Source organism: Biomphalaria glabrata, chromosome 11, assembly GCF_947242115.1.
Source record: "Biomphalaria glabrata chromosome 11, xgBioGlab47.1, whole genome shotgun sequence".
Classification (NCBI taxonomy): domain Eukaryota; kingdom Metazoa; phylum Mollusca; class Gastropoda; family Planorbidae; genus Biomphalaria; species Biomphalaria glabrata.
The window spans coordinates 39380569-39405167 of record NC_074721.1 but is presented as its reverse complement, the minus strand read 5'-3'; the positions used below and the strand labels follow the sequence as shown (position 1 = coordinate 39405167).

The following is a 24599-nucleotide window of genomic DNA, read 5'->3' as shown; positions in this document are numbered from 1 at the left end:
TTTTCAAGTGTTCTGAAATTATGTACCAGTATTTGTGTCCATTACTGGCCCTTGATCAGCCTTGTTCTTGTGAAATAGCTTCAAAATGTTCTATTTATTTGCTAGATTGATACCTGTGTTAAAGAGGGGAAAATTTAATCTATCTTAACCTTGAAAAAAAAAAAAAAGGGAGGGGGGAGATACTGCATTGAGTGTATGAAATGCCTGCTGATTATAGAACAATTAACTTGTATGAGTGCAATTAGGTAAATTCACCAAAAGGTCTAGGTACCCTGTATCATATGCAATTGAACAAAGTCTGTTAAGCTTATTCAATGGGCCTCATTCACCAATCGTAAACAAACATTTAGCACGTGGTGCTCTATCTCTTCTATATAATTTACGATCTCATGTTTAATTCATGATGGTTGTCACGTGACAGTTTTTTTCGTTGTTTTATCAATAAGATCACACGACTAAATGTTGTTTGTTTACTATTGGTGAATGAGGTCCATTTGTGATCCCAGTGCTGCTTTGAAATGCATGTATGTTTGGCTAAAAGAAGTAGAACTATCTTTATTATCTTTGTGTTAAGAAAAGTGGATGTTAGTTAAGAACATTAAGCCTGATGCTTATTTGTTGGAGTAGTATGATTCCATGCAAAATGTAGGCAGCCAGGAATGCAACTTGTTAACTATTAAAACTACCTTTCATTTTAGTTGATCACTCAAAGTGTTTGAGTTTTTGATCATCTAGCTATTTTTGTGAAATACTTGATTATAACACATTTCCTTCACTTTGTCAAGTGGAATGTAGTACCATAATGGCAAAGATTAGATAGTTCAATTTATTATTAAGCATAGTTGCTGCTTATTGCTTACTATTTCATCCAGCACTAATAATGATTAATACTGTCCTGCACATAAAGCCAGTGTAGAATTGTGTGAATAAATCAAAGTCAAACCTAGAACAAAAGTAACCAAGCCATTTTAATACACTTTTTTGAACATCAAATATTCTTTTCACAACAAACTTAAGCTCTATCAACTGTCATCCAAACATTCCATGGAGGCACACAAGCAGAAGAAACCAGTTCATTTAGGAACCACTGAAAATAAAAAATAAAATACATTATTTTTATATTATAAATTCCAATGCTACAATAATTAAAACAAACTGCCAACTATGTTGCTGGAGTATAAAATATATGTCAGTCACAGTTTGACCTACAAATCTAAAATTGAAGTCCTCTTCAATAGCTGTGGAAACAAAAGGATGCCATAAATCCAATAAAACAGTATTAATACATTTGAAGCCAATAAACACTTTCATTGTTTTTATTTGTATCAATCTGAATCTTGATAGATAGAGACAGCGTTTATATATATTTATATATTAATTTTTAAGGTCTGTGATTTCCTCTGAACTAGAACTGCAGAAAATCAGTCTGTGTGAATTATATATATAAATATGAATCTATTGTAACTCTACCACATAACTTTTTCATACAAAAAAATACAGGTATATTAAAAGGGTTAGTTCTACATATTTAATAGCATTTATTTATGCATGTCAGATATATAAGCTACTGCTATTTCAGAGCCTTAAAAAAATATCTGGGGTAAAATACATGAAAGAGAATGCACTACTACTGTCTTAAAGTGTTGTTTCCACTTGTCTTGGTTCAGGTCTTCTGCAATTTATAACTTGTAGCAATTTAATTTCAAACTCTTTGTATTTTTGTTGAGAATTTTTTCAGTTACATGGAGATTTACAGCTTAATTTTGAGTTCTCAATTTATAAATAGATTTGCAAAAAGCAAAAAATATATAAATACATACCGGTAAGGATGACAAAATGTGACTTTTTGGTCTAAGAGAGATAAGTGAGTAAAACTAAAAACTATTCAACTTACACAATGATGTTGTTGATTGGGATGTGGATTAGCTTGACAAAAAATCCAATAAATCCCATAATGGCGAATCCAATAGCTGTTGCCATGGCAATTTTCTGAAATTCTAAAATCACAAACAAGACAGCATTATTGAAATGTTGAGTAGAAGCAGTACTGGAAAATTGTACAATAGTTCTGGCTTCATTTAACTACGGTACTAATATATAGGATCCACAAATCAATAATTATAAAAAGAAAAGATATATTTTAAATATACACAATAGCAGTAGTTCGCCACCATCATTGGTTTTCTTCAGTCATAACAAGGACAATGGTTCATCTTGTGGAAATGTAACAGCTTTGAATAAGATGAGAGCCTGGGCATTAGCTATTGCCAGAAGGTTGTTGCTCAAACAGCAGTCACCCTCTCCACAAACAGCTGCTGGGTACAAATGAGTGGTTAAGTTTTGGATCAGCAGAATCACAGGGTCTGCTACAAAAGGCCATGTGGGAAGCAGCTCTCAATTTTTTCTCCGGGTATACACCTGAAGCCTTTCCCATTCATGGGTTTGGATTCTCAATTTTACTTCTCCTAGGTGGGTAGACTAACAAGGTTAACAGTCTCCTTAAGCCCAAAACTTTCTGGCCTATATCAGTAGTTAAGGCATAGCTAATCCATATAGTGTGTATATTAACCAGAAGAAATCATTATCAAGAATATTTCTTTATAAGCTACCCTCTCTTGAAGAACTTTTTCATGAAAGATGCCTTTTCAAAACATACACCATCCTCAAAGACAACCTGCACACATTAAACCACTGTTACATCAGATCAGGGCGAAGTAGTTGTCTCCTTTCCATTAAGACCAAAACAGAAAGATTTGAACACTCTTTTATCTCAATTTTGGTCAGTCACAGAGAAGTACATAGAAGCCTGATTGTGTGAGTGAGTATGCGTTTCATGTGTGAATATTGTTCATATTTGCATCTATATTGCTACTGTACTGTTATAGTAGTTATGCTGATGTGGTCAATTGTAATCAAGCTGAATTTCCATTAGTTTGGACCAACAAAAATTAAATGTTATAAAGTATTATAAAAACATGTGCCTGACATTAAAAGATACTAAATATACTAAAACTACTTTCACTGCTCTAAGAGTTCATCACCTTTTCTGTCTGGCTTTGTGCACTTTTTAACTAGTCTGATAGAGTCTTTTGTGAAAGTTTTGGCTGGTTCAACAAATGCCATGACCTGATCCATGATAGCTGCAAAGTAAAATCAAATGATTATAGACTAAATCATATTATAATATCCATCTTTGAAAACTGATTACACTTTATTAACTTGACGCACAAAAAGGACTAAAAAAAAAACCCACCCATTAAAACAAAAGATTAAAAAGGGAACAAGATGTAACTGTCAATACTCAGTCAAATTAGGCTTCATCCTACCAGTCTGACACTGAGCTTTAAGTATTCAATAAAAAATGAACATTGTAATTCTTAACAATTTTCTAAATTAAACAGAGCGAGGAAACCTAAATGTTGGTTGAAAAAAAAAAAGAGAGAGCCTGTAATCTGTAATGGTTATTTCAAGTTAACCTAATTGCCAAGTGGAGGCAGTGTGGCTGAGAGGGAAAGCAATTGGATTCTGAACAAGGGGTCCCAGATTTAAATCATGGTGAAGACAGGATTTTTAATTTCAGGATCTTTATGGCACCTCTAAGTCCACCCAGCTCTAATATGTACTAGTTCAAAAAATAAAGGAGGTTGGTCATTGCGTTGGCCACATGACAATGACGTAAATACCATCACAGGCCTAGAAATCCTTTTTTGTTTTAACTGTGGAAGAATGGGACACATTGGTAGACAATGTCATCAGTTGATTAGAGGTAATGATTTACATGGCAGTGGTGGAGCATTTTAGCAAGAGAGAAGAAATGAAAAATAAAAATCAAGAGAATAAGGGAAGCAGAACAATGCAACATACTGATAAGAAATGTGAGATCTGTTCAAAGTAAGGAAAGGAAAAAGAAGGTGTGAAAGTAAGTAGTGTGGTAGTGTGTTTGTAGTGAAATAATACAATTTGAAAGAAATATTCGGGTACTATATGGAGAACGTGAAAGTATAAAACTGTTGAGTGATGCTTTATTATTATTGTTGAACCATAGGGGATTAATTAAGTAGCAATAGTTTGAGTGAGGCTTTATTATTAAGGGTTAATGCAGAAGGTGCATGTACTAATTCGGATGAAGGAAACAAGTGGAATAGGATGGGGGTACTATTGTCGTATAATTGATTGTTGAAATCTAAATAGTTATCATGGTATATGTTTTTCAATTATAAATTTTGATTGTGAATTGTCAGTTGAGATTATTAATAGTTTTAAACAAACATTTTTTGTATGTTTATAATGTAATTCTGTAGGAAGTGGTGGATTAAAATGTTGTTTGATGGACGTTCGATATAGATCGAACTTGTCAGACAGGGAAGGTGTTACGGTCAAGGGCGGCATGGAGTGAATGATAAATTGTGCGAAAGAAGTTTTTGAATGGAAGAGATGTTAAAAATAGGAAGCTAGAAAATATAAACATAAAGGGAGTTGAAAATATGATTAAATTATTTGTAAGAATATTAAAGTGTTTTTAAATTAAAACTTGAGAGTGTCTTCTTATTTTTGAAGAGTCTTGTGTCTTAACAAGTGGCCCCCAACAGAAATAGCAAGACCTACTCCTGTCTATTGACAGTTGAGGTATTATATCTAGTACCATTACTACAAAATGACGAGATTTCTAAACTGAGTGACCTTCATCTAGACCTATGTGATCCACTCATTGGTAATCTTAGACTTATATTAGAACATTAACTATAAAGTCTAATCGTTTTGCTGAATGGACTACTCAGCTTAACATTAAAAGCTGTATATTTATAATATTAGGTGCTCATTAGTAATGAAGGCAAATGGGTCACCTGTAATTTCAAAATTTTTTTTTTTTTACATTCACGAATGTGAAGGCGTTGGCGTTTGGTTTCATGTGTCACAAGCTTATTGCTAATAAATAAGGAATCATAACATTGGTTGCTGAATTGCATGCTTATTGTTTGAGATGCTGGCTAGTCATATTTCTCAACACTAGCCTTCAACAGTCCAACTCTATAAAAACCTGTACAATTAGTTGGATGGGCTTTGAGTAACAATACTAGTTGTTGACTATGAAGGAGAAACAACGCACACCATTAGGCTCACATAAGGTCTTATATAACGTCATAAAGAAAGTATACTCATGGCTCATGGCAGATAAAGTTGAGATTGTGGCTTGGAAGGAAGAAGGGAGACTATTGGAATTAGAAGATTCAGAGCTGAGAAAATATGTACAAGAAAGATTGATAGAAAGGGAGATGGCTAATCATGGAAAAGGAAATATATAGAGAAAGAGAAGTTGGCTATCAATAAAGAAACTAGCTACGGATATGGAAATAGAGAAAGAGAAGTTAGCTATACATAAAGGAAATAGAGAAAGAGAAGCTAGAGCTAATTCACTTCATGACTAGATATGATGGAGAAACTCAGAAAGAAAGAAAGGTTCTTAAGAGTTTAGAGAAGAAGTGACAATAATATCAATAGAGTTCACACAAGTGACAAACAACTAAAAATATCATGTATAATTGATTATTTCGGAATTACAGTGTCAGACTCAGCTAGATCTATAAAACTAACTAGATCTAGATCTAAAACTCATTAAACTTTAAACTCCTAAACTGTTACTGTAGTACTGTAGTCTGTATTATTTCATATGCCACGTCGCAGCCTGAGCCTTTCCGTAGCTCGCAAAAATCCAAATGTTACATTAAAATTAGGCAACACAATTTCTAGATCAAGTAGACTCTAGATGTTAATTAATTACCCTTTTATGATCTAGTTATTCCACAGAGAGATTTAGATATATACACAACTATAACAGTTGTAAAGTTTAGAAGTACAAACTGAATTTCTGTTGATATTCTTTTTGGATCGGTTGTTCTTGATCAAGAATAACTTACAGTTATAGGCCCTGAAAATTATAATACTTAATTATATATTATGTAGAATCGATTACTTTTAGAACTGCATAGAGGTTTAAAGATTTCATCTGATATAAATGATTCATGAATTTTTTTTTTTAAATTTTTAGAGTTCAAATAATTTTGCTTGTCTTAAAAAATATCAGATATTATTATTCATCTTCTCTTTACCGAAATACAACATATAGATCTATTTAATGTCGATCCTAAGTGCCGAAATTTATAACGATTACATCTAAAAATAGATAAATGCGATGACGTGGTAATGTTTTAAAAAAGTAAATCTATAGTATCGAAACTATTCGAATCTAGATATAGATATATTGGAAAGGACCATTGACAAACGCTTTTGTGCCCGTTTTTAGTTTAGAATTTATAGCACTGCAATAGTTAAACCTATTGATGAAGAAAAACATCTACGGACTCCTCAGCTATTGGGCAAAAAAGAATTAAATTTGTCTCTTTTTTCCATGTCAGCTATTAAATTTATAATTTAAGTCAACTTGCGGTAGGAGTCGGACATAATCTGCGAACGCAATTTTCGCTGGAGTCATAATGAGCGAAAGGCCGTAAAAATAAGCAAAATTGCATGTTAAAATATCTTCTAATTTCTTCCATGAATCATTACAACTATTGTCTCCTCTTGAATTGGTTATCACTTGGGCGTAGCCAGGATTTTTTTCTCCCCCACCCGCCGCCAAACACTATTTCTGGTATTGAAAGCCAACAAAATGCATATTCTGAGGTATCTACAGTGCATTTTCCTGCTATTAAAAAGTTTTATTTAAAAAAAAAAAACTAATGTGCTATTCTTACTGACTTAGACCCTCCCTCGCCGTTCGGCGCATTTGCCGTCAAGCTATTTCCACAAAAATCTGTCACTTGTAATGTCTGAAGCTTCTTCCCACATGCTCTGAGGACCTCCATGAATGTATGGCGCCAAGTTGTACTTAATTATAGGATGTCATCGCAACTCTTATTATGCGTAATTCATTTTGTCGGAGAACATGTCCCGCAAACCTCATGCGACGCTCTGTCACAATCTTACTAAGGGGTCGACTCCCAGTTCGGCATAGGATTTCCGTGATTTGGACCCGATCTCTAAAACTGACTCTAAAAATCTCTCTTAGCCATCTTTGTTGAATCACCTTTAGTGTTTTTTTAATTTCGCAGACTATTCACAGCACTTTATTAATGGAGCACAGCCACTGGTAGAAATGTGTTACTCTCTTGAAAACGCTCTCGGAATTAGGTGACTGTAGTTTGCTTTAGATTTTATATCGAAAAGGGAAGTTTTATCGTCAAAATCATATGTGTGGGTTTTAAACTAAAAAATCTCTGGAGTTTTTTTTTTTTTTTTTAATTTAATTCAAAACCCCATTTAGCCACGGTCATAGAACTGTAGTTAGCTTTAGAATAATATTGAAGATAGAGGTTTTCCACCTCAAAACGCCCTATAAGGGGATTTTAAACTCAAAACCATCTGGAGGGGTTTTAAACTTAAAAAAAAAAAGCCATCTGTAGGAGAGGGTTTAAACTCAAAAACCCCAATTGGCTTGGCAACGCTCAAAAAAGTTTAGTGTGTAATTTGCTTTTTTTTATATTGAAGAAGTATTTTTTAGCATCAAACCCATCTGAAAAAAAGGGGGGGGGGGTTAAACTCAAAAACCCTTTTGGCAACGCTCATAGCATTTTGAGTGCGTAATTTGCTTTTTTTTTTTTTTTACATTGAAGATGTATTTTTTAGCTTTAAACCCCGATGGCTACGCTCATAGATTTTACAATGTGTATTATGCTTTTTTATATTGAAAACGTATTTTTTAGCTTCCAATTCCACTGGAGGGGAGTTTAAACTCAAAACCCCTTTGCCTACATTCATAGAATTTTTAGTGTATAATTTGCTTTGTTTGTAATATTAAAGAGGTATTTTTTACCTTCAAACCCCGCAGTCAAAACCATTTAGCTACGCTCATAACATTTTGAGTGCGTATTTAGCTTTTTTTTTATATTGAAGAGGTATTTTTTAGCTTCAAACCCTACTGAAGAGAGGGGGGGGGGTTAAACTCAAAACCCCTTCAAAATTTTGAGTGTGTAATTTGCTTTTTTTTTATATTGAAGAGGGGGTTAATCGTAAATTTGGTGGGTTTTAAAATCAAAATCTTCCTTAACTGTGCTCTTGGAATTTGGGGATTGTCGTTTGCATTTTTTTTTTGGTTTTGTTTTATATGCTAAACTCAAAACCCCCTGGTAAGGGGTTTTTAAACTCAAAAACCCTTGGCTGTGCTGGGGCAAGTGATGGTTTAGTATTAAAATCTCACCTAATCAAAGCAAAAAATCAGTCACTAAATTCCGATCCTTTCGGCCCCCCCCCCCCCCAGGCTACGTCCATGACTTTTCCCGTGCTCAACATCGCCTTTCTCTGCTTGGAACTGTTGTCATTACTGGTATTATAATAATTACATAGCCTACGAAAAACTAGTGGAAGAAAGAAACTACAAAATTCGATCTCGCGCCTCCTTCAAATAGTCCACCTCGTTTTACTCTCCGTTTCATAAACTCTCGTTACTGCGGCAATTTTGTTTTTAAGAACAAAAGTTCAGTGCACTTAACACCAACTTGATCTCACTTGAAGTCCCCCCCCCCCCCCCCGCCCACACACACACACACTTATTGACCCAAAGGCAGATCCCCAATGCGATGGATTGATGATGTGGAGGCAGATCTAAGAACAGCTTGGGGTTCGGGCGTGGAGACGAAAGGCTCAGGAGAGATCTAAATGTAGGAATGTTTTGAAGCAGGCCAGAGCCCTACGTGGCCTGTAGCGCCACTGGGATGGGTGGATGGAAGGAGGGAAAACCAAAATGAATATGTGGGAAATGTAGAAAAATGGAGTCGTTGTAATAACAGTTTATTAGTTCTGCGGTTACTTTCAAAATGCATAATCTTATCTTATCTTACCTTACATAATACAGACGTTACTTCAAAAAAGAAGATGATTACGTCCTACGCGTCATGCATTTAGTCATGCATATTAACCAATGACTTAAATTCTGCCAAGTCACTGGTTTTCCTGGCTAGCTCAGGCAACCCATTCCATGCTCTAATAGCACTAGGGAAGAAGGAGTATTTGTACAAATTTGTCCTAGCATATGGGACGAGGAATGTGCCTTTATCTTTTATCATAAGAATGAATATAAATGACTCTTTATATGCCCGTTTTCTGATAGTAGTATTAATTATTCTCCATTGTTTTATTATAGTGCATATTTACATTCTTAGGCTATGTTGCTGAACGTAAAAATTATATATGTGTCAGACGCGAATAGCTCAAATTTTTAGTAAGTAAATTACAAAAGTAATCTTCTATATAGGCCTATATATATATATAATTATCTTCGTCGCCCAACCAGATCATCTGCCCTATAGATCGCAAGGTCTGAAAGGGAAACTTTACTATAGAAAGATTATTTATGATGGTTAAACTTTACTATAGAAAGATTATTTATGATGGTTAAACTTTATTATAGAAAGATTATTTATGATGGTTAAACTTTACTATAGAAAGATTATTTATGATGGTTAAACTTTACTATAGAAAGATTATTTATGATGGTTAAACGTTACTATAGAAAGATTATTTATGATGGTTAAACTTTACTATAGAAAGATTATTTATGATGGTTAAACTTTACTATAGAAAGATTATTTATGATGGTTAAACTTTACTATAGAAAGATTATTTATGATGGTTAAACTTTACTATAGAAAGATTATTTATGATGGTTAAACTTTACTATAGAAAGATTATTTATGATGGTTAAACTTTACTATAGAAAGATTATTTATGATGGTTAAACTTTACTATAGAAAGATTATTTATGATGGTTAAACTTTACTATAGAAAGATTATTTATGATGGTTAAACTTTACTATAGAAAGATTATTTATGATGGTTAAACTTTACTATAGAAAGATTATTTATGATGGTTAAACTTTACTATAGAAAGATTATTTATGATGGTTAAACTTTACTATAGAAAGATTATTTATGATGGTTAAACTTTACTATAGAAAGATTATTTATGATGGTTAAACTTTACTATAGAAAGATTATTTATGATGGTTAAACTTTACTATAGAAAGATTATTTATGATGGTTAAACTTTACTATAGAAAGATTATTTATGATGGTTAAACTTTACTATAGAAAGATTATTTATGATGGTTAAACTTCGAGAGTGGAGGTCACATCATTTTCTTAGCTGCTAGCTCGTTTAGGATTTCACAAATGTTGTTTGTAACGCAAATAAATTCCATGAGTTGGGCGGTTTCAACTATGTCGTTTTACTTCACGGCAATAGAAAATATTTGGAAAGTACTGGTTTGATTATTACTTTTGACTGAAGAATTAAACTCCATTTTTTTTCACTCGCCTTTTAATAGTACTGGGACAAAGGCTGACCGCTTAAACAGGGTTCTTCCCGGGCATGCTACCCTGCCTCACAGTGGCGCCCGGGTGGAAACGATCGTAAGAGGAAACGATTAGGCTAAAGGGTAGCAAAACAAGACTCCCGCGGGGGTGCCTAAGGGGGTGCGAGAGCATCCTCATTGCACTGTGCGGAGTTGTAAAAAAAGCTCCCACAATCTTGTCACAATCCAGGGGCTGTTCCTCAAGAGGCCGTTACATAAATGGCGTGTTAAATGGCGCACAGTTAACCTGGTATAGAAATGGAAAATGGCGGGGGTCTTTAGTGTACGCCGTCTCTTGCCGCGAGTCTGACCCACCTGTCAGACAAAACAGTGTACACTGTTGTCATTCAGGCCGGTGAGAGGGAGTTCTTGTTCACTTTTGCTGGCCTAGAGTTCCAAGAGCCGAAGGCTCAACTCTACCTGACAGTTTTGGAAGAAGAAAAAGAAGAAGAAACGGGGCTCTTCTATTGAGGAAATATTTCCTCCATAACTTTTATCATCCACGTTCCTATCATCCACGTTCCTATCATCCAATTTCCTATCATCCACTTTCCTATCATACACGTTCCTATCATCCACTTTCCTATCATCCACGTTCCTATCATCCACGTTCCTATCATCCATTTTCCTATCATACACGTTCCTATCATCCACTTTCCTATCATCCACTTTCCTATCATCCACTTTCCTATCATCCACTTTCATATCATCCACTTTCCTATCATCCACGTTCCTATCATCCACTTTCCTATCATCCACTTTCCTATCATTCACGTTCCTATCCTCCACTTTCCTATCATCCACTTTCCTATCCTCCACTTTCCTATCATCCTTTTTCCTATCATCCACTTTCCTATCATCCACTTTCCTATCATTCACGTTCCTATCATCCACTTTCCTATCATCCACTTTCCTATCATCCACGTTCCTATCATCCACGTTCCTATCATCCACTTTCCTATCATTCACGTTCCTATCATCCACTTTCCTATCATACACGTTCCTATCATCCACGTTCCTATCATCCACTTCCCTATCATCCACTTTCCTATCATCCACTTTCCTATCATCCACTTTCCTATCATACACGTTCCTATCATCCACGTTCCTATCATCCACTTTCCTATCATCCACGTTCCTATCATCCACTTTCCTATCATCCACGTTCCTATCATCCACTTTCCTATCATCCACGTTCCTATCATCCACGTTCCTATCATCCACGTTCCTATCCTCCACTTTCCTATCATCCACTTTCCTATCATCCACGTTCCTATCATCCACTTTCCTATCATCCACTTTCCTATCATCCACGTTCCTATCATCCACTTTCCTATCATCCACTTTCCTATCATTCACGTTCCTATCATCCACTTTCCTATCATCCACGTTCCTATCATTCACGCTCCTATCATCCATTTTCCTATCATACACATAACACATTCGTCGTCTAGTAATAAACTTGAACCCAATGTCACTCAACAGAAAATACAGCTTCATTTGTTGGCTTAAACTTTGACAAACTTTATAGCTTGCCTTTTATCGACCCATTTTATTGTATCTTGTGCGAAATATTTACGTTGATCTTCTAATCACTTTAACTTCATTTAATTCAACTGACTGACCGCAACTGACTGACTTTGATTAATTCTCTTTAACTTACCGTAGAGAATGACTTGCGGGGATGCGATTGTCGTCCATCCGGCGAACATGTCCAAGCCAGCGCAGGCGGCGTTGTCTGAAGGCTGTAAAGAAAGCTGGGTCTACCTGTTCGCGCAAGAATCTCAGTATCGCACACTCTTTCTTTCCATGTGATTCATAATCGTTATATTTTTTTTTTGTTTACTTTGCGTAACTTTTACTTCTAGCCCTTTTTAAAGACAATGTCATCGATTATAAAAAATAAGGATGAGTGCAGTGTTTCACATGACTATGCAAACCCAGTTAATTTTCGACCTGCATATTTTTTCCACACCTAATGCTGACCAAGCCGTTGTCTACAAGGGGCCAAAGCTTTCTTCACGTCTTCTGCGCCTGTCTTCTACAAGGACTTGTATTATTTTTAGGATGTTTTAAAATAACAACATACTATAAATACTTTGCCATGTTTCAACCTGGTTCTTTGCTGTTTTAAGTTACAGCTGGTTCTTCAAAAGATATAAATATTTGAAATACAACACTTCACATTATTATTAATTAGTTTCATGAATGCATAATTGAGGTCTGGACACTTATTTGACCCCGCCTCACTATGTATTAAAGCGAATGGGATCCAATAGGTCGATATCAAGCGCCCATGGATTGCTGTGACATGCAATATATATCATTGCAATAACCAGCTGTGTCAAGAGCGAATGCCAAGGCTGCAGACCGCATTGTGTGACACTTATCAGGGAGTGACTTAAAAATGACTATTGTAGCCTACTTACACAAAAAAAAAAAAAGAAACGAAACTGACAGAAACTACGTACCCGATAATGATTCTTCACGTCATCTTGAGATTGCTTCCCGGACATTTTGTTTCCAATACTTTATAATTGAAATGCTAACTTAATAGTCAAATCTAAAAATAACTTTGTACTAAGTCAACTCTGGTTGGCAAAAAAGGAGGGACTGTAGAGACGCACTTTAGGGGACTGCAAGTGAACGGACAATTATGACGACATGAATCCAAAGCGAGACTGTAGATTAGATAGATAAAACGGACAGTTGAGGCTAGGCTTTCACAGAGGTAACATCGCTTTAACTCTTTCTCTCCTAACTGACGATACCAGCGTTGATTCCACCAAAATGTGGTAAATAATTACGGAGAGAAAGAGTTAATATAGTGACTGAGACTAGAGAGTTCCCGTTCTGAGTTCTATTCTTACATACGCCTGTTGACTTACTTTATTGTGGAGTGTCTTGATCTGAACGTCTGTGGACACGAACTCAATAGAAATAGGCCTACTATGCGTACATCAACACGTAACCTATCTTCTGATCAGTACAAATTACAGACCCAAATTAGACATCTCTACAGGACCCAGTACTGTAAAGAGACGAAAGCTGAGCTGATTTGGTCATATTGCGAATTATATTACAAATTTAAAGAGGTCTAAGCACGAAGAAAGGGTCTCCAAAGAAAATCTGTCAGGATGGCGGTAAAGAATGGACATGCCTCTCTCTTGATATTCTGCTAAAGACTGCTGTTGACCGCAAAAAGAGAAGGGGTTTTCAAGGCACCCCTAATATGAAAGTTAAGGGACTGATCCTGTGGCGTAACTAGGGATTTGGGGGCCCCGGGGGGCTTGACCTTCTTAGGGGCGCTGCATTTTGACATTCGACAGCATGACATGAGAGGATTTTTTTGCTTAGTCTTGTGGGGTCGTCACAGGTAAAAGTTTGAGAAATGCTGACTTAAAGATATGCAAAGTTTATTTTAAAAAATTCAAAACACTACTAGAAACAGATGACAATAAAGTAAACAAAAGAGCTCTAACGTGGGTACAAATGCAGAAAAACATTTCCTCAGAAACAAAAGTGAATCGATCCAAGTCAGATGGAAATCGCTTGGGCAGAACTTGTTGAAAGTCGCCAGCGATGGCATGGTTCTAAGGAGCTCGTTATTTATTAAGATGGCAGGAGAACTGTGCCACCTCTCCCTTCTTGATCTAAGTTTACATAATTTAAAACATCATTAGGTCCAGGTTGTTCTTTTTTACGATCTGGTACCGCCAGAAGTTGATGAAATAAGTTCTGAGCTCGTCTGATTACTGTATATGAGTTGGCATTGTCTTTTGTTCTGAAAAGTAGTCGTGGAATCGATTACATTTAAGGATCGATTCTTATCTTTTTAAAAGAACTTATTTACTTTCACCTTCACCTGTCACTTCGTCTGTTGGACCGTTAGGGCACTGCTGTTGACGGCCGTTGACTTGTAGCACCAAACTGCTGGTACACAACTAGACCGCTGTAGGTGTTTTATATTTTAACTTATAACATTTGAAATAACTTGAGTAACTTTTTTGTGAACAAAACTAAATTTTACTTTTTATTACAATATAAACAAATTCAACTTGAGATTAAATTAAATAAACTGGAATTTAAGCAATTCTAACTCACAATAAACTAGGTTACAAAGACAGTTTGTGTGGAAACATAAACTCAAAATCGGCCCCCCGAAGTGGTCCACCCAGGCAGGTAAAAAGGCAGGTCTCAATATTTTCATAAAGAATATCAGAATGAAATTCTATGAAAGGCAAATGACAGAGAAGAATGGAGAAAGAAGGTTGGCAGATCTTGTGTGGTGCCCCAACGTTTCAGCAGACCAAGAGATAGGAGAAAGTGAAGGTGAAGTTAGATGTGAACCTGGCCTAACTGATGTCAAATAATGATGTGTACCTGGCCTAACTGATGTCAAATAATGATTATCTAATTGATCTAGTTGTTTTGTAAAGTGTCAATCTCTTTTTCTAAGCCTCAAGGGGGAAAAAAAAGACATTTCGTAAAAAAAAAATCAAAAAAAATCATTTGGTTAAATGTTGTATGTTTAATTATTATACAGTGTGCAGACCTACCGCTAATACGAAAAACTACTTATTAAATTTTATTTTGCTTTAGATTATCTTCTACTTATAAGCTTATTAAATAGATTTTGTCTCTATAAAACAAATTTAAACATAGCTTTTCTTGGTAAATGTAGTAGTTAGTATGATAGAACTTACTAAACTCTACGATACTTTTGTAAAAAATTTTTTTGCAAAAAATCTAAAACATAAATGTGTTACAAATATGGTAAATATTCATCTCCCTTACAAATAGCCTTCGGCGTTTAACCAGACACATAGTGAATTGTTGAATAAATGGTGTATTTTGATGAAAAAAAACATAGTTGATTTTAAAAATTAAATTTGTGATGAAGATTTCATGGGCCTAGAGTCACAACAGTCTTCAACTCAACTCTTTGGACAATTGCAAAGGATTGTAATAAAGCTCCATATAGATAGTCCTATCGTAATCGTACCTGAACCCTCCTTACCCAGTGTATAAGTCTAGATCCACCTATGCCGTGTGAACAGTATGATAAGGACTTAAGGACGTTGAATACTGCCCTTCATGTGCCTTACTAAAACTATAACAACTTTCTAATTTATAAGTTGAGACTACAGCAGTTCATCCCTTCTTTCCCCAGTTACAGGAGCTGGGAGAGAACTCCTTCTTTTGATATAGCTACAAAGTCAAGAGTTCCCTCCCATTCTGAAGCTGTTCTCTATTTTCAGAATCAAACAAAATTGTGTATCGTTCATAAGAAAACATTACAAAGAGGGCATCAAAGACCACACACACAACATTACCATATTAGAATGAGCTTTATGAACAGAAATGTCTAAGAAAAATCGGAAAAATCTTGGAAGACAACAGCCACCCGCTACATCATAACTACGTCAAGTCGTCGCGAAGTGGGCGACTACTGTCAATCAAGACAAGATCAGAGCGGTACCTTACTCGGTCAGACTATATCAACGCCAGCCGTTGATCAGGAAACATGAAAAGGACCAAGATGCCTGTGTAATCTCTGAATGAACTCTTTATGTTGTCTGTTCTATTTATGTGTATTATTCGGTTGTGTTGTCTTTATATGAGAAAAGAGTCCTTGTAATCACAACACATTTCCATAAGGATCAATAGAGCAATCTTAATATTAGTCTTAAAGTCACCCCTTTTAATGTAGTACGCAACTGCACAGTTTAATAATTAATGCGAAAAATTAATATTGCTTTGCACAAAGTTTCAAGTTACAAGACATTATTTTATGGTAGATCAGGGGTCAAACAAACCGGGTTCGGCTCCATGTAGTCCTAAATTAAATAAATATATATTTATACATGTATATATCATGGGCGTAGCCAGGTGGGGGTTCAAATAAAAATAAAATAAAACATTTTAATAGCAGGATAATGCACTCTAGATACCACAGAATATGCATTTTGTTGGCTTTCAATACCGGAAATATTGTTTGGCGGCGGGGCCGCGCTGAGGGAGCTCCCAGCGCTCCCCCATACCCCCTTGCTGACAAGAGCGGGGAGTCTACAATTTTTTCCACTAACTCCAGGAAGAACCTATTCTAGGGCTAGGGCACAATAAACGTCTTCCGAAAGAATGAAGGGTCAGAATGTAATGAAGGTTAATTATGTACACACACACACACATACATACATACATATTTTTTCGCGGGGGGGGGGCGTGCTGGGGGGGGGGAAGAAAAAATCCTGGCTACGCCCTTGATATTTTATATGTATACACCCTTTTCATAACTCTAGAGAATTAAAGGCAAGTTTCGTCTTGTTTTTTTCAACCTAGAAAACCTTAGTGATTAGACAAGGTCGCGGGGCTCAAATGTAAATTCCAACTTTTCATTAGAATCCTTTTGTTTGTATAGTTTTTCTTTTCCATATGAGTCATGACTTCCTGTTGTTCTATTGTGACAAAAATAAATACTCCTTTAACCATTGGAGCGTGACGGGAGAACTTGGGTGGTTTTGTTTTCTTCTTTGTTAGAATGCAGTTATTGATTTGTTACAAGACCTCTCAATGAATACATTACGACATTTGTTTCCTCAGTAATGTTGCTTACATGTTTATATACTGTGTACAGGGCCGGTCTTAGGCAGCGGGCCCCGCACTTTCATAGGCCCCGCGCTAATTCTAGGTGTATTTTGTTAAATTAAACCATTATATTACAGGGTTCCCGCGGCCTCCTGATTTTCCAAGGGCTCATGGAAATCTCCTGTAAAAATAGACAAAATTGCCATATTCGGGTGTCATTCAATAACTTGAGGTCAACAATTCACGAAGATAGATTGAACAATTTAGCAATACTTGGACGTGATCTATGTAGGAAACAGAATTTTGATTATATACTGTATGACTTCGCTACACGCAAGGCTCGTAAAGTTAATTTGACCGTACTTAGTTAAAAATAAATAAAATGCAAAGACGAATTTATTTTTACAAAATCTTTATTTTCACTTATTATCCTTATCCCTACTCACAAAGGACCCCGCGACATCCGCTTCGCATAGGGCCCCGCAATTGCTAGGACCGGCCCTGACTGTGTATGCTTACTGTAACGAGTTAGGTAAACTAAAGCTAGTAAAAACAAATTTAAACATTAATTTCAACAACGTTTATCTTATATAATACAGACGTTACTCCAAAAAAAAAAAAAAGAAGATGATTACGTCCTACGCGTCATGCATTTAGTCATGCATGTTAACCAATGACTTAGATTCTGCCAAGTCACTGGTTTTCCTGGCTAGCTCAGGCAACCTATTCCATGCTCTAATAGCACTAGGGAAGAAGGAGTATTTGTACAAATTTGTCCTAGCATATGGGACGAGGAATGTGCCTTTATCTTTGTGTCTTTCAGAGTATTTTATTAAATTTTGTTTTTGTATTTGAAGATTATGGTTCAGTGTTTTATGTATAATTGCTACTTTACTTTTGAGTCTTCTGTGCTGAAGGCTTTCTAAATTTAGTGATTTTACTAAAGGTGTTACTCTAGTCAAATGTGAATATTCGTTTGTTATGAATCTCACTGCTCTATTTTGTGTCTGTTCCAGTTTCTATGTGAATATAACATGCGTAAATAGGAGACGAGAGTTGAAGTGGCAATTTAGCCCCACGATGACTTGCTGCCTAGTGTAAAAAAAAACAAAATTAAAGCAAGACAAAAACTTTACGGCCATATCACAAGTTCCCCTGGGCTTGAAATGACCTTGTTGATGTCCAAGGGCTGAGCCGAAGGCTCTTCGAGCCCTAAGTTTGAAAAAAAAACCTGTTTGGACGCCAAACAGTAAAAAAAAAAAAAAAAACCTGTGAGAACACAGTTCTGTTTGAGAGAGACCCGAGTCAATGCCTATGTAAAACATTGCTGTTTCCAATGCCTTTGGCCCCCGACGCATGCTTGGCTGAACATGGCCGAAGGCCGAGGGTACCGGGAGCTTCCGCCATTTTCCTTCGTTGTACCAAGCTAGCTGTGCGGGACCCGCCATTTATGTAACGGTCCCTTTGAGGAACAGCGCTTGGATGTAGGACGTGTTCGTGGGGACTTTTTTACAACTCCGCCCGTGCAATGAGTTGACTCTCGTCTACCCGTGGGCATCCCCACGGGAGTCTTGTGTTGCTGTCCATTTAGCCTAGCCACTTCCTCTAATGGTCGTTTCCACGCGAGCGCCACGATGAGGCAGGGCAACGTGCTCGCGTGAAATGACCTTACTTCAGAGAACAGTACCAGGAAAAAGAAGAAAAGGCAGACAGAGAAAACGATGGGAATTGTTAGGCATTTCGTTTAGTTAAGGACCGCACTGTAGTAGACTGACTTTGAACGCGACATTTTCTAGTGACGACATAGGCATTTGGGTTAGAGATTATTCTTGTAGACTTTAAGGACAGTTATTGCTAGGCTCCTGAAGGGATAACATCGTTTCAAGCTACTGACTCGACTGGTAGGCCTACACATTATTTCTCCCACACCATTGTCGGATCAAGTTGAAACTTCGCACAATCATTCATTGGCATAGACAAGACATGAATAAATAGGCCTTTAAAAAAGTAACCAATTAGACAATTAATTACGGTACTGGTAATTTATACTTATTATAATACAAACAAGGGAAACTAATCCTTCAGTATTCACAGGTATGGCTAAATTTGTTGGGCTAAGTCCCCTTAATTAATTGGTAACGCTATTTTTTCCTTCACGCATTCTCCGATCAACTGAATACATTAAGCAATTATTTATTGTACCAAACAAAACATGAATCAATTTTTTAAAATCCTCAATTAGTCAACTAATTATTGGTAATTAATTATTTTGTTTGATATTTAATAATGAATTTTTTTTTTAAATTATGTATTCGTATAGTTTTTAAGGGTGGAGTTCTTCTCCTTTATATAAGCTTTGTTGTTGTTTTTTTTTTTTGGTAAACGATTTAATAAATCTTTCTTGTTTAAAGTTTTGATTACTAAGAACCCGTTTACGTTCTTTGAGCAATAGAAATAAGTAAGAGAGAAAAAGAATAGAAAGTGATATGAACAAATGAGGTGGCGATGTATTAGAACCTTATGAAAAACTCAAGAAAATGAAAAGAGGAAGATTTCGAAGTAAATAGACAAAATAGACAATGTCAAGGACATTAACTTTAAAATCGACTAATTATTCGTATGGTTGTGTTTATTTTTTTAATAAATCATAAGTTGTGAAGTATTTTTAAGAAACAATATGGCTCTGTCATATTTACCGTAGAATAGAATCATGGAGAAAATAATGTTTTCGATTTCGACTGATTAGCATATGGGTCAGTACCACGTGACGAAGTTCCTTGACCTTTACCGTTGCTGCACTGTTGTATTCGTAATGCAATCTATAATTCATTGTATTGCGTGTGCACTGAAGCCCATCTAGTATTCTTAAACCGCCATGTTGTTTAACTCTCTCAAAGTCTAAACTTAGCAATGGACCTGACAACATTCCATCAACATATCTCTAAGACAGCTGCCAACTGCCGCTACAAGTTTGTTGAGGACAGAACCCGCGTTTTAGGGTGGCGAATAGAGAAGCATTTATATAGGCCGCACATAAAGAGGCATCGCGCTTCATCCCAGAGGCCGACCTTAGGAATTTGTTAGTCTCAATAATACATTCTGCTTCTGCATGGAAAGGGTGGGAAGCGTGGTCGAGAGGCTTGTCTTGTCTTGGCTACCTAGAAGGGGGCTCAAGGTTCGACACCCGACTCGGGCAGAGTTGTGTTTACTGAGCGCCTAAAGGCAGCACGGAAAACCAACTCCTAGATACCCCCTCCCCCCCCCCCCACTGGTCCACAAATGAGATTGGACCAAAGCGCTCTGAGCATGCTATAAGCATAAAAGCTATAATAATAATAATAATAATAAAAGGGTTGCCTGAATCAGCCAGGAAATGACGTAGTAGGAGTTACGTCTCTAATTAGCATGCTCGACTAGATTTGACGTTTGGACACGCGTGGGACTAGCAAGCATCTTCTTTGAAGGATCGTCTGTAATTATATTAATGTATATGACTAGATAAGATATAGTGAAACATTGATAACGGCTCTTTTGAACTCCTTCTACAAGATCTAATTTCGCAGGGTTTGTTTTCGGTGATTGCCTCTAAGTCTCCGAAACAGCTGAGAAAGTTTTCAAATTCTTTAATAAGTGCCCACAGACATTCTCTATATCACGCATGTCGTAGTCGTCAGTTTCCGAATACTAGTAACAGCGCCCTGGTTCCGCTTATTCCTAATGGAGCCTCTTGTTGAGAGTATCTTGGAAGACTTACGACGCTGTTACTGCAATGTCTTCACATCAAAGCACTTTCATTACTTGCAATTTCTGAAAGTTTCGAGCGCTACTTGAAGATGTTGTGCTCTACATGTTAGGAATGACGCATGCATTTAAAATTGTAGATTTCTAGTAAGTGTACGGTCAGCAGTTTATGAGGAAGCAGTGTGTGTGTGTGTGTGTGTCTGTAAAATGGCGTAAGACGTAGCAGTGATAAGCAGTGATGTTTGAATTGGAGTGTATGAAGTAGCAGTTTATGTACAGGGATGTATGAAGTAGCAGTTTATGTACAGACATGTATGAAGAAGCAGTTTATGTACAGGGATGTATGAAGTAGCAGTTTATGTACAGGGATGTATGAAGTAGCAGTTTATGTACAGGGATGTATGAAGCAGAAGTTTATGTACAGGGATGTATAAAGCAGCACCAGTTTATGTACAGGGATGTATGAAGTAGCAGTTTATGTACAGGGATGTATAAAGCAGCACCAGTTTATGTACAGGGATGTATGAAGTAGCAGTTTATGTACAGGAATGTATGAAGCAGCAGTTTATGTACAGGGATGTATGAAGCAGCAGCAGTTTATCCACAGAGATGTATAAAGCAGCAGTTTATGTACAGGGATGTATGAAGTAGCAGCAGAACTAGATAAAGAGAGGTGCACAAGGCACTTAGGGAGTTGGAACCCTTGTGGGAACGGAGTTGTAGGCTACATTTTGGTGTAACTTGCCCAATATTTGGGGCGTCAGTAGAGGCTATCAATGTAGAAGTCGAATTCCCCAGGGTAGAAGAAGGTAGAGGCGTGTGGCGTCTCATTAAAATATTGTTTTGTGTGTGGAAATCTAATAAAAAAAAATTTAAGACTAATATCGAACAAAGGCAACAGGAATAAGAACAAAAATAATTCTAAAGCTTTAAATAACAATCAGTAGTCAACTAAATTATTGAACACATTTTCCATATATTTTATTTTCAAACATAGAGTTACCAGTACCCCCTCGTTTTATACCATGCGATGTATTCAAACAAGAAAGTCACTCAAGCGTGTTAAACAACGTTCACTATGTCTTTCATCAACTTTTGTAAATCTCCAAAAAAGAAAAAAACAAAACAAAACAAAAAGTTCCTTGTAAAAGAATGAAACAAAAAAACAAAAGTATTTAAAAAATCTATTCTCAAGGAGCAGTCGTAGGAATTTTTAACTGTTTCTTAATTTAGCTGCTGGTGAAATCATTGATTTTTTAGTCATCTCTACCATCTTCTGGACAAAGGCAGCAAGTTTCGTGCAAATTATGTATGCATCTGTTATCCATCGACTTGTAGGTAGATCTAGAAGAAAATTTCCAGCAGCTACAATTTTTGGAAACAATCAAGTCTACAGACTTAATATACAAAACAACAAACAAAAAGATACAGATATTTTACAAAGAGAACATGAGGAATTACGGAAATGAGAATCGGAGAATGTCTTTCCAACTAGAGAAATTACAATTATTAAAAGAAACAAAACAACAACAAAAAAAAAAAAACAAAACAAAAAAAAACAACAACTAATAACCCTAACCCTAATCCCAACTAAAACGAATAACCCTAACTCTAATGCCAACTAAAACTAATAAAAAAAAACCCCTACTAATCATTCATGTTCAACCAGTTACACAGGCTAAAAAAAAACAAAGATACACAGGAGCTATAATAAATGAGAACTTATCATAGAATCCCCATTCATGAAATTCTTTAAACATCCAACAAAGCATTAGTCCTTAATAAAACAAATTTTACAGATCGACCTAAAACATAAAACTACAATGCTTGTTAACCTTGGATAGACCAATTCTAGAATATGTTGCTTTATATCTATCATTAGTGTAGAACTCAAGAAAAAATTAAAAAAAATAAAATAAAATGGAGTCGTATCATTTAGAACAAATGAATATTTAAATTTGACTAGACTAATAATAATACTTGTCTTCGAGTCCAAAGATGAATGAGGAATTAAGTATTTCCAGTGACTACGTAGCCCTAGCTGCGACCAGGGCCGGCTTAATGCCACTGAAACCTATGCGACCGCAGTGGGCCCCGCACTATCATAAGCCCCGCGCTAATTCTGTGTAAATTATTAAAATTAAACTATTTATAACTTATAACGGATTTCCCTCGGCCTCCAGATTTACAAGGAACTCCTGGAATCTCCTGAAATTATTAAAATCTTTTTAAAACTCATATAAATCTCCTAAAATATAGACAGAATTGTCATTTTGGGGCGTCATTCAGTATGGAAAACGCCAATCCTACGCGCGTAAAAAAACAACAACCGGCATTATACAATACCCGTAATTGTGGAATCTGGTGAAAGAAACATCTCAAGCCTAATGGACAATTAGCCTACTAGAAATCAACAAATCAAGATTGATTGAAACATTTTGGTAATTCTTGCTATTGAGCGTGATCTATGTAGGAAACAGTAGTTTGATGATATACTATATGACTTTGTTACAAGCAAGGCTCGTAAAGTTTATTTGATCGCGATTTTGTACTTAGTAAAGAATGAATAAAATGCAAAGACAATTTTTTTTTCTAATATAAAATCTTACTTTTCACTTATTATACGTATCCTTGCCTAAACTGGGCCCAGCGCAAAACGTTTCGCACAGGGCCACGCAATGGTTAGGGCCGGCCCTGACCGCGATCTACAAATTTTGCCACATCTTTTCGCCGTCTACGTCTGTCCTCAACTTACACCACCACTTCAGTCAAGTACAATTTGTTTTCTATTGTTTAAGACAATAATACAAATAATTAATTACCAATAATTTTATAATTAATTAACTAATTGATTAATTTTTGTTTTATTGATTCTTGTGTTGTCAGATAAAAGAAATAATTGTGCAAAATGTCAGCTTGATAAGAGATAGGGTGTAAGAGAAATAACGCGTACAAACTTTTTACTTGACAGACAAAAAGACAGATTGAATTGATATAAACTTTGAAAAAAAAAATCATGATTTTTAAATTCGATTTGGGATCCTAGATGAGGGCTAGGGTGAAATTGAATTTTCAACAGCTATTTTAGCTTTAGAGATGTCAACGTGACAGAAGGACAGACAAACAGCACAAACACAATATGTGATCTTAAAGACGTAAATGGATGACATATAAATGATGATTCGTCATACATCTGCACCAGTTTTACCTTGTTAAATACATATATAATTCATTATTGTAATGTTGTTACTTTTTTCCCGCAAGCCTGGTCTAACTGAATGAGAGAAACGCTTTGTTTGTATGCGCATTATTTCCCTGTAACATCTTTTGTCAGAGATCCCCAAGCATGACGGTGCAAGCGAGGCAAAGAAAAAATTGCTTTGATGAATAGGTCCAAAGAAACGGAACAGTTACAGTACAGTCAGTGAGTTATCAGGAAACATCGGTAAAGAGACAGTAACGCTCGCTAGATCCTGACTATTCTAGTAAAAGCATTATTGGTTGTTCCAGTTAAGATCCTGAAACTTTAAAAAAATCGACACCGTTTGCTTTGCATAACGATTGGAGTGAAACAGTTAAACAAACAACAACATAATATTCATTTCTTTTCATACACCTATTATTTACAATAAACAACTTAAATTCCAATCCAGTATTTTGAGTTAATGTTTCCATACTATAGTCATAGTCATAGTCTTCGGGCTGTTTCTGTAGTAATTGAGGTTTTACAGGGCTGGGTCCTTATATAGCATCACGCCAAACCGTCTGCTTTTCTCACCCGGGTTTGGGACCGGAAGATGACAAAGTTGAGAGATCGGGTCTCAAATAAGGAAATCCTAAGCCGAACTTGGAGTTGACCACTTA

The 24599-nt window shown here is 36.0% G+C and overlaps 1 protein-coding gene and 1 long non-coding RNA gene across 2 annotated transcripts; both read right to left on the bottom strand.

Annotated features, from left to right (window-relative positions):
* Nucleotides 1-950: 950 nt before the first annotated feature.
* Nucleotides 951-3081, bottom strand: LOC129921834 (uncharacterized). Its single transcript, XR_008773820.1, has 3 exons — nt 3042-3081; nt 1895-1997; nt 951-1087 (listed from the first exon to the last, which is right to left on the bottom strand). It is a non-coding gene; the product is annotated as an uncharacterized LOC129921834 (long non-coding RNA).
* A 1907-nt stretch (nt 3082-4988) lies between these two features.
* Nucleotides 4989-11825, bottom strand: LOC129928978 (germ cell nuclear acidic protein-like). Its single transcript, XM_056045594.1, has 2 exons — nt 10898-11825; nt 4989-5038 (listed from the first exon to the last, which is right to left on the bottom strand). The coding sequence occupies exons 1-2, from the start codon at nt 11823-11825 to the stop codon at nt 4989-4991; spliced, it is 978 nt and encodes a 325-aa protein (XP_055901569.1).
* Between the last annotated feature and the right edge of the window lie 12774 nt (nt 11826-24599).